At 35.1% G+C, this 15,707-nt stretch overlaps 1 protein-coding gene across 5 annotated transcripts; it reads left to right on the forward strand.

Moving 5' to 3' along the window:
• The first annotated feature begins 1,319 nt into the window (after positions 1-1,319).
• LOC103714793 (hydroxyproline-rich glycoprotein family protein) lies at positions 1,320-14,684 on the forward strand. 5 transcript variants are annotated; one of them, XM_008802204.6, is made up of 6 exons: positions 1,358-1,644; positions 2,703-2,765; positions 2,866-3,022; positions 13,099-13,735; positions 13,816-13,997; positions 14,346-14,684. In XM_008802204.6, exons 1-6 carry the CDS (start codon positions 1,611-1,613, stop codon positions 14,455-14,457), a joined length of 1,185 nt encoding a protein of 394 aa, XP_008800426.3. In that variant the 5' UTR covers positions 1,358-1,610; the 3' UTR covers positions 14,458-14,684. The 5 variants fall into 5 exon arrangements, with proteins under 5 accessions (XP_008800429.3, XP_008800426.3, XP_088573864.1 ...); XM_039121003.3 differs by having other exon boundaries at positions 1,468-1,644; positions 14,353-14,624; XM_008802207.6 differs by lacking the exon at positions 2,703-2,765 and having other exon boundaries at positions 1,320-1,644.
• Positions 14,685-15,707: the final 1,023 nt, after the last annotated feature.

Genomic DNA, 15,707 nt, shown 5'->3' on the forward strand with positions numbered 1-15,707 from the left:
GTGAAAAAAATTAGCTTAAGATCATATGGAGGTTATTTGGTTATTGATGATTGTTATAGTGCTCCAAAATAAAGTAACACAATGACATTTCTAAAAGAACATAGGGGTCGCAATTTAGTAGTTAACTATTTCTAAAATCGGTTCTACAAGAAAAGTATATAAGAAAATATACCCAAATATGCAAAAACTAATCTACTTATATATTGTGTATATTCTTAATTTATTAATCCACTATATTAAAGATTTCATCGTAGTCCATGTTTTTCATATTATAGTATTTTACTACTTGTGTTTGGATAAATCGAGAAATTTTATAAAATTAAGCAATACATTACAATTGTATGTCAATTAGAAAACGAAGGTCCAGCGATAATCCTCCTCAAGGCAACAAAAAATACATCTATAGAAATTTTAAAAGTTTATCTTACTAACAAGTTGATTTTTCTTCATAATCTTATACAAAATAACAGTGCGCTCAACTGATATTATTGCTCTAATTTCAGCACACACACACTCTCTCTCTGCACATATATATTCCCCCTCTCTCACACACACATGCCCTCCATAGCATATATTATTTTCTAATATCAAATAATTTGCTTGGATCATTGTGGTACAATTTGCTTTGCTAATATGCTCAGCAAAATTTAAAACTCTAGATGTTTTGTTTGTTTTATGTTACTACTTTTCCAAGAGCAAAGTTTATCCTTCAAGTAATCCAAAAAGCAACCATTTATCAGTTTTTATTTAATTTAATTTATCCTAATTTTACTAGAATCTTTACAATACCATTACTTTTCTTTTTCAGAGTAGTCTTGCCTTATAATCCTTGCAATCAAATGTAGCTCCATAGTAGTGGAATCTTTCCTGCATGCATTTTTCTATTTATTTTCATAGCCTTATTTATATTACCTATTAAATAGGTATTTTATGATTATAAAAATTATGCTAGCCGATGATAGAGATGTAGCATAGGATGTCTAGCCAATTAGTTGAAGCAAGAGGGAGGTCATGTTTTAAGAAAGCTCGGGGGTGTCTATGCAATTTGACTTTTTCTCTTCGAAAAAAAAATCCAACCACAGTTATTCAAATTATCCTATTTCTTCCTCTTCAATGCTTCACCAGTTTTTGTTAGACAAATACATCCTATGGATACATGAAGTATAGTTTGTATGTATACATATAGTTGGTTATGCTGTGACAATGCCCTAATGTCCAGCTTAAATTATTCCCATACCAGGGATGAGTGGAGCCACTTTTGGGCCTGGCCCAGAAGGCGCAGCTTAATTTAATTTTTGGTTGGTAGGTGGCCAAGAATTGAAGCCCATCATTACACACACGGAGCTGTGTGCGGCCTGCGGTTGCGGTCCGAACCCCGAATACGTCGCCTCCCCCGGAAGGAAACCTAAAACCCCTCCTCCCTCGCTGTTCGTCAAACCTAAAGCCTCGGACGCCCTCCTCTTGTATTCTTTTCCCTTAATCGAACAACTGGAGAGAGAATCGAAGCGATTCCACCCTCTTCTCCCTCTCGTTGCCTCTTTCTCCATCTCTCTTTCGGTTTTGAACGCCATTCGAATCGCCCTGGAGCTTATGATCCCCATCCAGCCCTGATGCCAGCCGCCGTGAGAGGAGTTCCCCGAAGGGGTAACCTTTCCTTCTCCATTTTCCTTTTCTTCTCTCTATGTCCATGCTTGAAGTGGTAATGGTGCAGTTTTTGTTGACAAAAACTTCGGCAAATGAAGATCCTATTGGGAGTTTTAAAGGCCCTCTGTGATCCCCCAAAGAGTTAGATGTTCTGTTTTATTGCTGAAAAATTCGCATCGAAATGAAGTTTTAAAGGTGTCTCTTGACTCTCCTAAACAGTCGCAAAATGGGCTTTGTAACCTAGGTTCTATAACAAAACTGAAACCTATCAAACATGGAAGTAATTCTGGAAGTTGTCCTGCTGATGTACGGTTGGACATGTGGGGAATCTTTTATGATGCTCTTCTGCCCTGCAAATTTATTTTTATCGGATAGATGAAGAGTGTCTGCAAATTTAGTCTCTGCTCTTTATAATGTTTTAGTGATAAAGTGAGCTTTAATTATGGGAGATAGGAGGAAGGAGTCTTGCGATATTTAATGGCAAAATATGGCTATTCGGTTTTTCCAAAAAAATGATCGAATAAGATTTACTCTCAGGATAATAAGATAGAAGATAAGATGTATGGATTTTAAAGGACATACTTCTTATTCTCTCTCTTTTTTTATACATCCTTTTATCAGTCTTCGGTTTGGCTTTTTTTTTTTTGGCTTCCTTATTTTGTTCTTTTTATTTGTAGTGTTATATACTGAAGATTTTTCCCTTCATATGCATTGTTGCATCCACCCAGTCATCATTTCTTTATCAGTTCTGTCCTTTTTTTGCTTCGTGAAACGATTTTGTTCTAATCATATGTATCTTTCATTATAAATTGAAGTTTTTTGACTTTTCCCATGAGCTTGGATTAAATGCATAATATTCCTGTTATTGCAGCTACTTCATCTCACTACTGAATTGATAGGTTACCTAAGTTCCATCTTTTGTTTCTCCATATGAATCTTTCGGCTCCTTTCAGATCAATTAATATTGAGGCTTAGTCTCTATGTTGTACATTTTTCACAATTGACTTAAGGGACAATAACTATAACTGTCTTGAATAAGCATCACTTTTGACATGCAGATGTACCACCCCACCAAATTTTCCACTCTAGACTTATACAGTGTTTGCAGAGTGAAACAAAAAGTATTATTCTTTGAACAGAGGAGTTTGCTACTTAATTATGTACAACTTACTTGCTTTGTTATTGAGCAAAAATAATGTTTTTTTTCTGTATATTTGACAGCATTTATTGGGACATATAGTGCATTTCTCAAGTCAAATGTCAAAGGGCGATGGAAATCATTTGCTGCTTCAGTTCCCTCTGGTTCATATAAACCACAAAAAGGCCAGAAAAAATCAAAGGAAGAAAGACGTGCTATGGTAGAGGCCTTTGTTGACAAGTAAGATCACATTCTTCGTTGCCAGTTATTTCCACTACTTTGATACATCTTGAAAGCTCTCGTAAACAGCAAGTTAAAAAGTTTAATTTTGTGTCTAGAAATGAGATTTAGGTATCCATTGCAGCAGACAAAATGCCTAACATTTAATGGATTTAATCATTTTCCCTCAAGAACAGAAGCAGCTTAGATATGAATTAAATTGCAACAGTTCATTATTACAAATATTACTCCATGAATTATTTACACTTGAACTTAAGGAGATCCTTTTTAGAGGCTTTTATGCTGTGTCATTAGGAATATCTGATTCTGCTTTATTTTGATGAGCCTATGCTTGTAGGTGTTGGCAATGCATTCAAGGCTCTTTATACATAGAACTAGTTGTTAAAATTTCTATGTAATTGAGAGCAAATGACATGCATCAATGATATCAATTTAATTTTTTGCAATCTGATGCTGAGTCAGATATGATGAGTTGATCTTGTGTGAAAAGGAAGGTGCCACTTTGAAGAAAAGGGAAAATTATGCTTGTTTTTCAAGTTCAATATATTTAAACTGCTTTGCTATACACCCCATCTCCTTAAAAAAAGTTTCAGTTAGACCCTTCAACTTCCAATTTTAGTCAATGTCACCCTTCCTCTAGTCTACCCTGTAACACCATTAAAGGTGCTTATAGAATGACCAAATTACCCTTCCCCTTATTTTTCCTTCTCTCTCAGAAATTCTAGTCTCTAAAATTTCAACTAAGATCAAATTGCCCACTGCCTCCTTCATTGTCACTGTTGCTCCACCTTAACCAAGTATATAGGTGCCCTTTGATCGAGCTCCAAGGCATCAAGCTTAGCGCAAGCACAGAGCAAGCTAAGCATAGAAAAGCCATTCGGCTTGAAGTGTCCCCCAAACTCATCTCTTTGGAGAGCATGAGCACTTCATTAGGCCTTCCATTGATAGCGAACTCATTAATGGTAGAATTCTAGGTGATGAGGTTTCATCCATTCCCTCGAACACCTTGTAGACGCTCTTGAAAAGGTCGTGAGGCCATTCTTGAAAGAGAGGAAGTGGGCCTTCTCGCTTGCTTGGAGAGCCATGAGCTTGGTGCAATCCTTGAGGAATGACGACAAGAATGAAGCATCTGGCAATAGATGAGGAGGGTGAGGCCGGGGCGATCACTCTTGGCATAGGTGTGGATCATGGTGTTGTAGGTGAAGATGCCTGGAAGGTGGATGTGGGAGAAGATGGCTACGACTGAGGGGATGGGGAAGGAAAAGAGGGAGACAAGGGTGAAGACGAGGTGTTTGTTGAGGATTGGATCGAAGAGAGGGATGCCGATGCTTGGTACCTCTCCAATATTAGTGTCCTATTACTCACCACTCCCCACATGCTCACCTTGTAAGCCTATACTGCCACCGTCCTCTAGTGGTTTTGCCTCGTCCCACTCTAGCTTGTCTCCTCTCAATGTCAACTGCTCAAGATCGTTGCCCTCAGTGACATCTTCTGCTTCTTTGTCATCTACGACAATACTTTGCTTCAGCATTTGCTAATCTTTTTTAATCAGGCCATCGGGGCCACTACGCCCTTCTTTGTTGCCGCGTTCGCCCTACTAATTACCTCCTATTGCAAGTCCAGCAATTACGAGTCCCTCTTCCACCTCTTCCGCTTCCTTATCTATGTTGGCTCCATCACCAGTGGCACCCTCGAGTCCGTCGCCCATGGTATCCTCCTTACCTCTGATGCCAGGCACCTCAACTCTTACCCATTAAAGCCTTTTTTTTGGAATAGTATTTGCTCGTGGTGTTCTACTTTTTTTTCTTCTCGTCTTTTCTTTTTCAGTGGGGAGCTTATCCACCAATAGTTCTATTTCTCTTCACTATTGTGCCGCTGGAAGTTAAATGTACATGTATACATACAACCTTTTCTTTTTATTACCTAAGCCACCAGTAAGAGATGTTGCCCAGCTATGCAGCCCAAGAGGGGGAGGAGTGAATTAGATTTTTCGAAAACTTTTATGAAATGTAGCGGAATTAAAACTTGATAGAAGAATATAGATTTTAGCAGTAAGATAATAAGTAAATAAGCTGAAGATAAAAGCAAACAGATTAAGCAATGCAAACACAAGAGATTTATAGTAGCTCGATGTCAACCCTGCATCTATGTCCACTCTCCAAGACTGCCTTCTTGAAAATTTCACTATAATCTATAATCCAGATTACAACACAGTTGTTTTCCAGGTTTACAATTAAACCCAGTTGATTTTTTCAGGCAATCAACCAAAACCTTCAACCGATTGTTTTATTCGGGCTCACAACCAATCCAATTGATTCTCTCAAAAAATCACCAAAACTTTCACATTCACAATCCAATTTTAGGTTTGGATGGACCTTTTCCCCAAGTTTCAGTCCCTGAAAGAATTTAAGCACAATAAAGTGCTCTTAAACAATGAATACAAAACAATAAATGGAGCTTGACTCTGTTGGATTGCTTTGATTGCTCTTAAAGGCACTTCACCAACTCGCAAATGTTGAAGATGTGATCTTGCAGCTCGCAATGAAAGCACTTGAATGATATTTTCTTTGAAGCTCTTTCTTTCTGCTTTCTTTTTCTTGCTCTAGTGGATTTGTTTTTGTAATACTTGAACTCTTGTTTTTCTTTGGTGTTCCCATATATTTATACTCTTTGGAGATGGTTAAATATTAAAATTGCTACTATTTGTTAAATACAATATGTGGCCTATATAATTCGTGCATCAAGGTTTGGCCTATATAATTGACTGCTTGCATCAAGGTTTGACGTATCGATGCATAACACATTGTACTGGTACCAAACTAAGACTTGGTATAGAAGATGTATCGGGTCCTGGTATACCGAATTGGATCTTTTACCAGGCATACCGACACTGTACCAATATGGTATCAGTATAGGGTTTGGTATTGAGATTGCGAACCTTGGCCTGCGCATCATAACTACCTTTTAAAACACTGACTAGTGCAGAAAAAGAGCAAACAAAATAGAAGATTCTCTTCTATTTTTGTAAAATTGGTGCATAGAAGTCTCGTAATCTATGGTACTTGCTTTTGTACCTACACTCACAATTGGTGATTATGGGTCAATTTAGGTCATCTTAGCCATTTAAGTTGTAATGGATTGTTAGGAATGATTTGGACAAGAGGTGTATGGAAGTTAGGAAACATTTAGCAAAAGCTTATAACTGACTTGAACATATTAAGTGGCTATTTTCTGATGATATATATGATGTATCTGTTTAGTTAATGGCAAAACAATAAATTTTGGAAAATTGATCTAAGCTTGGCCTATTGGAATCACGGCATTGATTTTCCAGAGTTGGGCATAGGCAAGAGATGGTACAAAGTGGATGTTGCATTGTTGTTGATTGAGGTCTCTGGCTAAGACATAAACTTTACCAAGGCATGTCCTTATCTTTTGTATGTTTACGATGTATAACTTGTATTTTTAGGTTAGAGTTGCAGCTTTACCTCGTCCAATCAAAAGATTCTGAATCATAAATACAAAATAGACTTCTAATTTTCAGTTGGTGTACATGCATCTCTGCTTATTGGGGCTGAAAATGGATAGGACACAGAACATATATTAGTCCATCCATATTTTTATCCATTCTTTTTTTGGCAGATATGTATATGACTATGGAAGTATGTATACAATATATTTTTCCACTCTGTTTTATTAACTCAAGCCCAGCAGTTTTTTCTATTATCAAACAAATGATCGTATATAAAACAACAAAATAACTGCATCCACTTGATCCCATGACTTTTCTTTTACTATTATTTTTTTCCAGGAAGGAGAGGTCCACAGGTTTATAGGCTACAAAACAAGGGTTAGCCCTCTCCTAAAAATCCCTTATCCCCCAAATCAAAACCTAATTAACTTGCGATTTGAACCCAGGTCTCTTGGATAGAGGCTTTACCAACTTGGTTAGCTTGAACCTTCAATCACATGGCTCAGTTAGTGGATCGTAATAATTCTGCTAAATTATACAGTTTGGGTAATGGTTGACCGGTAAGGATGCAGAGCAGCAGATTGAAAACATGTTGATGTTGTCATTTATTTCCCATTGGAGTTTACGGGAGCTATATGAGACTAAACATGATGGAAAATGGATTTGGATATTTGAATACAAATAGGAAATTTATGGTGTCTATATACACATCTGTTTTTTCTTAATACAGATATGGATATATGTTTCTTGAACCTCATCTCCATTGCATCAACAATATATGCATATTAAGAATCAACCATTTAAGTTTATATTCTTGTTTATAGATTTTCCTTTTTCTGGACTACCTAGATCTTAATTACAATTACATTGTTGGTGGTCTAGACTGATGGAGGCAAACTTTGACCAAGTTCATTTTGGACAAGAGAACATAAGGCTTCATGTTACTCAGCAAAAATCTAAACCAAATATGATTTTGGTATTATGAATCGACAACAAGGAAATAGTCAACCAAATTATGTTTTGATAAAGGGAACTTAGGGCTTAGAAGGACTTTGGACAAACAACAATCAAATTTCATTTCAAAAAAGAAAACTAAGGCTAAGGATGACAATGAACCAATCTTAACAAGATTTGAATATTTGAATCAAATCCAGGCTTTAGATTCACCAAAGGTAAACCTTAATAAAGGTTAGTTTCCGTAACACGAATTAAAGGTATTAAGTTTTCCTGGACATGAACTAAAGGCTAGATTGATCATAGGAAAACCTCATCTAAATTAGATTTTAAACTATCGGCTAACTAGGGATCAATGAGATACTCTGCCCTTTGCTTTTTGAAGCTCAAATTTGACATAAACCTGAAAGTAGAACTTTAATGATAATTCTCACAAACATGAGAAATTAAGTAGCAATGTTGCCATAAACTAGTCTTAGCAACTAGTTGATTGGTCTAGTACAGTTTTTCTGGGACTAGTTCCTTAATGGAGAAATTTGAAGTGGCAAGAAAAAGAATCGAAAAATGAGATATAGGTGCAAGAACATGAAAAAGAGGAAACAAATTGCCAAGTGATCTTTTAATTCAACTTTTTTTAATTCATGTCAAACAACGAAAGCTATTCTTACGCCAAAATAGTGTTAAATGAAGGTAAGATTTGAAAACTTGGTTTTAGTTGTTGATTCTATCATGCTTATAGAGTTTCTGTTTCAACAATTTCGCCAATTCCTCTCGAAGTTTTAGAGTGTTGATGACAAGAATCGGGAAAAATTCAAAAATGTTGAAAAGAAAGAAAGGCAAAAGAAGTCATGAGAAGTTATTACTAAAAATTTGGAGTATTTTGTTTTTTGAAGGAGTAAAAGACCCACCAAGGCAAATTACCTAGGTCTAAATACTTGAGATGCGTCATCCAAGATTGAAACCCCCTCCCCTAGAGGGAGAAGAAGTGTCGCCATTGAGGGATCACCCAATTTACAAAGAGTATCTTGTGATTGTGATATGTAGGTTCTTTGTGTACTTTTGACGGCTCTAAGTTGAAGTTTTGAAGTTTATAATGCATATTGCAGCCATTCATAAATTTTTCCGTAAATTTTTACCATGAACATGTAATATATATATATATATATATATATATATATATATATATATATAATCCTCCTACATCTATATATAAACGCTGGTTCATCAAGAATACGCAAGAAAAGCACTTCGAATTGTTGATTCATCGCCAGAGATGGCTTAGAACCAATAGTTCATTATCTAATGGATCTTTCCGTTCTAATACTCTATCTGAGAGTTATCAGTATTTATCAAATCTGTATATATATATATATATTATTTGCTTCTTGACCTTTAGCAATTCCTAAGCATTTTAGTGCCTAGCGTATTCAAATATTTCATGACTTTTACTTAGAATTCTCAACATATTTAATGTGTGCTTTCTTTTTAATATTTTGAAGGTAACAACTATTTAACTTAATACATGTAGTTATTTAATATTATATGTGATTTGAATACTTGTAGTTATTAATATTGTATGTGACTTATATCTAGAAAAATAATGTTACTATGATCGATAGTGTCTTCCATTTAGTATGCATCAGACTTTGCTTTTTATAAATATTGTGTTAAAGGCCTTTTTGGAGGCCTTGACCCATTAGAGGTAAGGCTTGTCATCTATACCCTCTTTTAACGTGACAATTAAGAGAAAATTTACTGAATATTGACACTTTATAACCTATGTATTTAGAGATGAAGAAATATGACCAAATTATGATAGTAAACACAAAAACAAAATTTTAGAAAAGACATCCATGTCTATATTCATTAGTTTTGGCTTGGAGCCATGGATAGTGGACCAGAACTAGTCGTTTTCAGCCAAAACTGATTGAAACCAAAACTAATGATTAGTTTTAGTTTGGATTTCGATGCTAGCAACCCCATATAGTTGTTGACAACAGCACAAAGAATGAGTAACTTGAAAATATACTCTTCTAAGGAGTGACTTTCAGAATGGAAGATGATGGTTCTTTAATCAGCCTGGACTTAAAATGTCTCTGGACAACTCTTTGCTAAAATTTATCCTGACCTGATGTACAAAAATTAGAATTTGCAAGAAAAGATTTAAAACATCTCGCAATAATATACAGAGTTGCCTTTAATCAAAATTATTGGGGGCTGACTTACAAAGCTGAGCCCCAAAATAGCTACTTGATGAGTTTGAGTCAATCCACCCTAACCAGGTTATTCATGGTTAGATGATCAACATGTTTTTTTTAGCATTCTGGGTTAGGTTCAACTTGAGAATCATCTACTTCAAAAAGCATAGCTCCATTCTAGGTGACAACCTTGTACAGTTTTGCCCCAACCTTGCCCTGTTGTGGAGCTTTTATGAGAGGTATTTTTTAGTTACATCTACACATTTTGGAAAATTCTGCTTTCCGATTATATATTTACTTTTGCAGTAATCAAGACTCTGATGTATGGGTCAAATCTGTATTAGTTTGTACCTAACCAATTTGACCTGTCTTAGACCGTTGGGCAGAAAAAGAAACCTAAAACACCCTTGCATGCTTGAATCTTTTTCCTCTCCTCCTCTTTCTCATAGCACCTCCTTCCTTCCCCTTTGGCCTTTTTGTCCCTTTGGCAAAACTACTCACTTTATCTTTCCTCCTTTTGTCTCTCTTCCTCCTCTTCCCTATGAATCACCCTCCTTTCTCTCCCTCATCTTTCAATAAAGTTTAGAAAAGAGGACTAATATATTAGATAAGTCTCATCTAACATTTGCAAGATTTTGGCTTAGATTGTGCAGATTCAAGCTTAACACTTGCGAACCCTCTATGCTGGAGTAAGTTGGTGGACTAGATCTATTTTGTACAGTTCTTCTGAAATAGGTTACCCTTCTCTTGAGTTTCTTGAAAGTCAACTTGCAATCGCTTTTGTTCAAAAGTTGCAAAAAAAAAGTTATATTTAATCATAAGAATGCTTATTGAGGGCTAGCCAAATCCTGGATAAAAGATAATTCATTTCTATCCCATACTTAAAACTGTGAAAAAAGTATATGTGGAAAATTATGTTTTTTCTGTCTTTTTCTTGTTATTCTATGATTTTTGATTAATTGCAAAATTAAATGATACTGGTGCATGATTGACAGTGCTCGGAATTTTTGACCTACTGTTGGAATTGCTAATTAACATAGATGAGGAATGCTACAATGCTAGTCAAAATTCAAAATACCTTCTTTCAATTCAAAATATGATAAGTAACCAAGAGCCAACAAAAATTACTAACTAAATATGAAGATGTAGCCATGATTTCGCATGAACCTGCAAAGCCAGACGGCGCATAAATTTATAGATTGATGGCTCATTTTTTGTTTAGTTTTGCCTCAATATGGCTGAAATCACCAACTTTGGTCCGAACATGGATTCATTTTACCAAAACTGATGAATGTAGGAATATGGCTTAAACCACCAAGTTTGGTCCAAAACTGAGTTTGTTTTGACAAAACCGATGAATTTGACCAAATCTAAGAATAGGTGTTGGATTTGGCTCAGTTTTACCAAAAGGCGCCAGTGTCATCTGTAAGTTAAATCCTTATTCCCACTTTCAATTTTTTATTTTTTATAAAGGCTACATATATTTCTTAGTATAAACATAAATGATTAAAGATTTTGATAAATAGCTTGTTCAGGTTTACATCTCTGCCAATGTTAATGACTTACATTACCCATATTCATATACAATTATGCCCCCACCTAAGTTCTTGTTTGCTCCAATGATTTAATTGAACATAGAACAAATGGAGAACTAGCATCCTTAGTCCAACTCTGTCTATAACGGGTAAGAATTTGCCACAGCATGAATTGGCTGCTTGGCCATGCTGATCTTTAAACCAGGTTTGATGCAGTTGTGATACTTTTACCTTCATGCAGTTGTCCTCATACTGCCACCTATCTTTTTGATTAAAATATTATTTTAAATACTATATTCTGTGAAAGCTAATCTTAGTGAAAAGAAAACAAAAAAAAGAGAAGAAAACAAAACATAAATTGTGGTCTTTTTTGAATATCAGTATGATGCATGCCTGAAAATCCATCACTTGTATTTGCATTGCTTTAGACAAACATTTGATTAGATTCTTGCTTCCAGAAAGCAACACTTCTGCATTTAAATCCATTTTTGCATCGAACTCAGTTCATTGCTGCAATTAAATCAATTGCCTTTAAAGGTGGATCTTAAACTATAAACTTTGTTTTTTCCTTCTCTTTTCTTTAATAAACATATATGAGACCTTGCAATTACCAAAGAGTTCGGTCATAATCAATATCACTACTACCTTTGTTTATCATTATCATAATCATCTAGCCTTTTCCCAACAATTTGAAATCGGCTTTATGGATGATCCATTTCATAGTTTTTGTCATATTTTTGATACTGGCTGTCAACCTAACATCAACCGTCGACCTTTCTTATATGGGCTTGGGATGACAACAACATCATTAGCAATGAATATTTTATATTTAGAGGCACACAAAATGATTAGTTTTTTAAAGCAATTTCATATTTACTTTCTTCATATTTACTATTCTCATATCATATGCGATAACTTTATTACTTTTAACATCATTTCATCTGTTTAACATTGAATTATCAAAAGGGTTACAATTTGAGATTTTAATCTTGATTTATGAATCTAGAATGAGTTGAAGGAATATGAGTTGAAATCTGCTGGTGAATTGGGGGTTATCCCAATTCACAGTTTCACAACCCTATGCTTAGTTCTAGGTTCAGAGTCTTGGATGGTGCATCCCAGGTATTTGAACCTGGGTAATTTGAGTACAGGTGGGTCCCTCCCTTACTCTCAAAAAAATGAATTGAAATCTGTAGGATGTGTAACATCTAAAATTGCTAGGGTTCATTTTAATGCTTGGGAGCCTACGAGGACTATGCTGCTTTTTCACAGCTTACCATCTTTATTAATAGAAAATACATTAATTTCGTAGATATGGAAGCTTGAAAAACTAGTTTGTTATTTTAACGTTGCAATACAAACAGTCATATGTCCACTCTACTATTGCTACCGCTAGAAGGGACTTTGCTCCACTCTACTATTGCTACCGCTAGAAGGGATTAGAGGGTAGGGAAAGTGATCAGAGAAGTTGGTAGAACTTGCAAAGACTTGCTTAGCTATTTTTATGATTTTTATTTTTAATTTACAAAATAAAATAGTTTATTTGGAAATAGTATGTTAGTGTTCTCCAACTCAAGATATTATTTAATTTATTTTTTAAAATTTCAACAACAATAGAAGCATATGATGTTTGTTCCTCGGGATTCGTTCTTCAAAAAACTTGAATCCCAAAACTAGCACGGCATTGGGAATTTTGAAAAGATCAGATACATTCTCTAGTAGCTGATCAGGATTCCAGTACTTTCATATATTTTTCTCTGAACTCAGTCCATTTTCTGATGACATTAAGTACATTGCGGAAGCCTGTAGTTTCTTTTTCTGTTGCAAAACCTGCATAACAATTGTCTCAAAATTGCTGGATCAGTTGTTATGATCATGAAACTTATGTTGGATATATGGTGCCTTGTTTTGGTGCAGGTACAAATCCTCAAATGCAGGAAAGTTCCCCACTGCTTCTCATATCCGCCAAGAGATTGGTGGGTCTTATTATGTTGTAAGAGAGATCATTCAGGAATTGAGATACAACCATAAAATGTCCCTTTCAAACAAGATTGAGGAAGTTCAATTGGGAAAAGCAGAAAAGGTCATTGACCCAAGTTCTGTTGCAAAGGGACGGTTCTTGTCCAATGAAGAAAAAATCTCAACCTCTAGTACACCACCAAAGGTAAAATCCAGTATGAAAAGCATTGACCAAATTGCGGTAGATGAATGCCCACTCCTGAAAAATGATGAAGCAAACATGCATTTGGAAGCAAGTATAGATAAAGCCATTGAGAAGCCTTCCGTTGAAGAACCTGTAAGCCCTGTAGTGATGGTAGTTGATCCTTCCAATGAGAAGGTTATTGATGTTTCTAGACTTCCTAGAGTCAGCAGTGCTTGGATAGATAAAGAAGTACGGAGGAAAGATATCCCTTTCAGAGTTTCTAAGGAGAGATTGCAAGATAGTGCTCAGGTTTCCAACAGGGATCAAAAGTCCAATGCTTCCACCAGCAGCATTGCTAGTGAACAACAAGTTGTCAGATCTTCAAGACCCTCTGACAAAAAAGTTCATTCTGTGAGTATCATGATGTCATAGATATTTTGTTTACCAATAAATATGTACAGTCATTGCTGATAATTATGCAATTTATGCAGCATAAATCTTCAGTGTCTTTAAAGTTGGAAACTGAAATAGACGTCTCACGGTCTGCTTCAGGACAAATAGAAGGCAGTAGTACAGATATAAGCACTACTAAATTTTCTCAGGACATGGACAGCTTAAAGGGAGTTGAGCAGATGGGAAATCATGAAGCTCCTAAAACAGAGGAACTGCATCGGTAAGCCTGTTATAAATTTACCCTTATTGAAATTATGTATACTTGTCTCTCAGACTCAGGTTCACTTGCTATTCATTACTTATTCCATGCTTTTCCTGGATTTGTTTCTTCTATTGCATTACTGTATTTTTACTAACCTGGATGTCACTTTGGGTTGCTCGAAACACAAGTTATGGTAGTAGCATTTGCTTCAAATTTCTATAAATACATGGCTATATAGTATAGACTTATCTAAATGAAATGTAGAATAGTAATTTATTTTTTATTTTATTTTCCAGTCTTTAAATTATTTCTCCATGTTTATACAATGAGATGTTTAACACATCTTTGCTGATTTTCTTTGTTTAGCGAACAGCCAAGAAGTTCAGCACATGGAGAAACATCTCCAAAGACAGCAAACTTTTGGGAGAATCTGAAATCTTTAACAGAAGGGTTTATTAACTTTTGGAAGAAAATGTAAATCTCATCCATGGTACCCTTGATGAATGGTCTATTAGGGTTTCCATGAGATGAAATGTGCCTTTCTCACTGCTAAATGCTTTTCTTGCTTAATAGCATGGTGCTGTTGTGAAGGGTATGTGCCATTTCTTTTCTGAATGTTTTACTATGAAAATGAAGTGCCACCAATTGCTGTCTTGTTGTTACTGAATCATGAATTAATTGTACTTCTTTCTTTAAGATCTTTCATTGACTCGTTTTTCCAGCATCTCTGTCTAAAACTAATAGATGCTTGCTCATCCCTCCTACATTTCTACATACCTTCGTTTACCTGTTGATGGCTTTGACAATAGGTTTTGCATTGTCAAGGTTGATCCATGCTACACTTGAGTGGTGTAAGTTCCATGTCTTGGTGAGGCCTGGGATGCTGCCTTGTTATACACAATATGTCAATATAGAGCAATGACTTGGAAGTGTCTGGCAAGTTGTGATAATAGTAAAATGGTGCTGGATAATAATTTATTACAATTGCTAAATTTCTGGTTCGTATCACAAAAAATGTAATATTATCTGTGGAGAGCTGCATATTATGCAATAAAAACTAAGAATCATGTATTACAAAAATTTTAATATATTTGTGAAAAGCTGATTGGCTGATCATTACCATTAGGTATCAGAATTGATATTAAAACTTTATAACATGAAAATTATTTTATCATTGCCCAAATCATTTTTAAAGATCGTACCTATCCTATCATCTTTATGTGTGTGCAGTTTTGCTGACTGATTTCATTTTAAATGTTTGATGTTTGAAAACAGTATTATGGAGTCTTAATGGAGTCTTAATGCAGCAAATTGTGAATAATGTAATTGTCACTGACCCCTTTTTTTAAAGAAACAACAAGCAAATATTCCAAGAGTTTGCTATGTATCAACTACAATCTTTATAACAAAATAATGCGACCTATTAAATTAATTTAAAATTACAAAAAAACCTACAAAAGTATAGCCTTTCTTTTAGTCTCAGTTCTTTCACCACCTATTCATAAAAACTAACAAAAAACTAAACAGAATATGGATATCTTTGCAGATAATGTCCATGCATGGAAGCATCCAGTAACGCTTTGTTTGGTTAATAAGAATGGAAAAGAATTGCAATAGAAATCAAAATGGAAAGGGAACGGAAGAAAGGAATCAAAATTGTTATTCCTATTCTATTTCTGGGTGCAAAGATGAAGGAGTTCAAATGGAAATAATGCCAATTTCATTCTA

This window comes from Phoenix dactylifera, chromosome 3 (genome assembly GCF_051530095.1).
Source record: "Phoenix dactylifera cultivar Ajwa chromosome 3, Ajwa_hap1_PhDact_Kaust_v1.1, whole genome shotgun sequence".
NCBI lineage: Eukaryota > Viridiplantae > Streptophyta > Magnoliopsida > Arecales > Arecaceae > Phoenix > Phoenix dactylifera.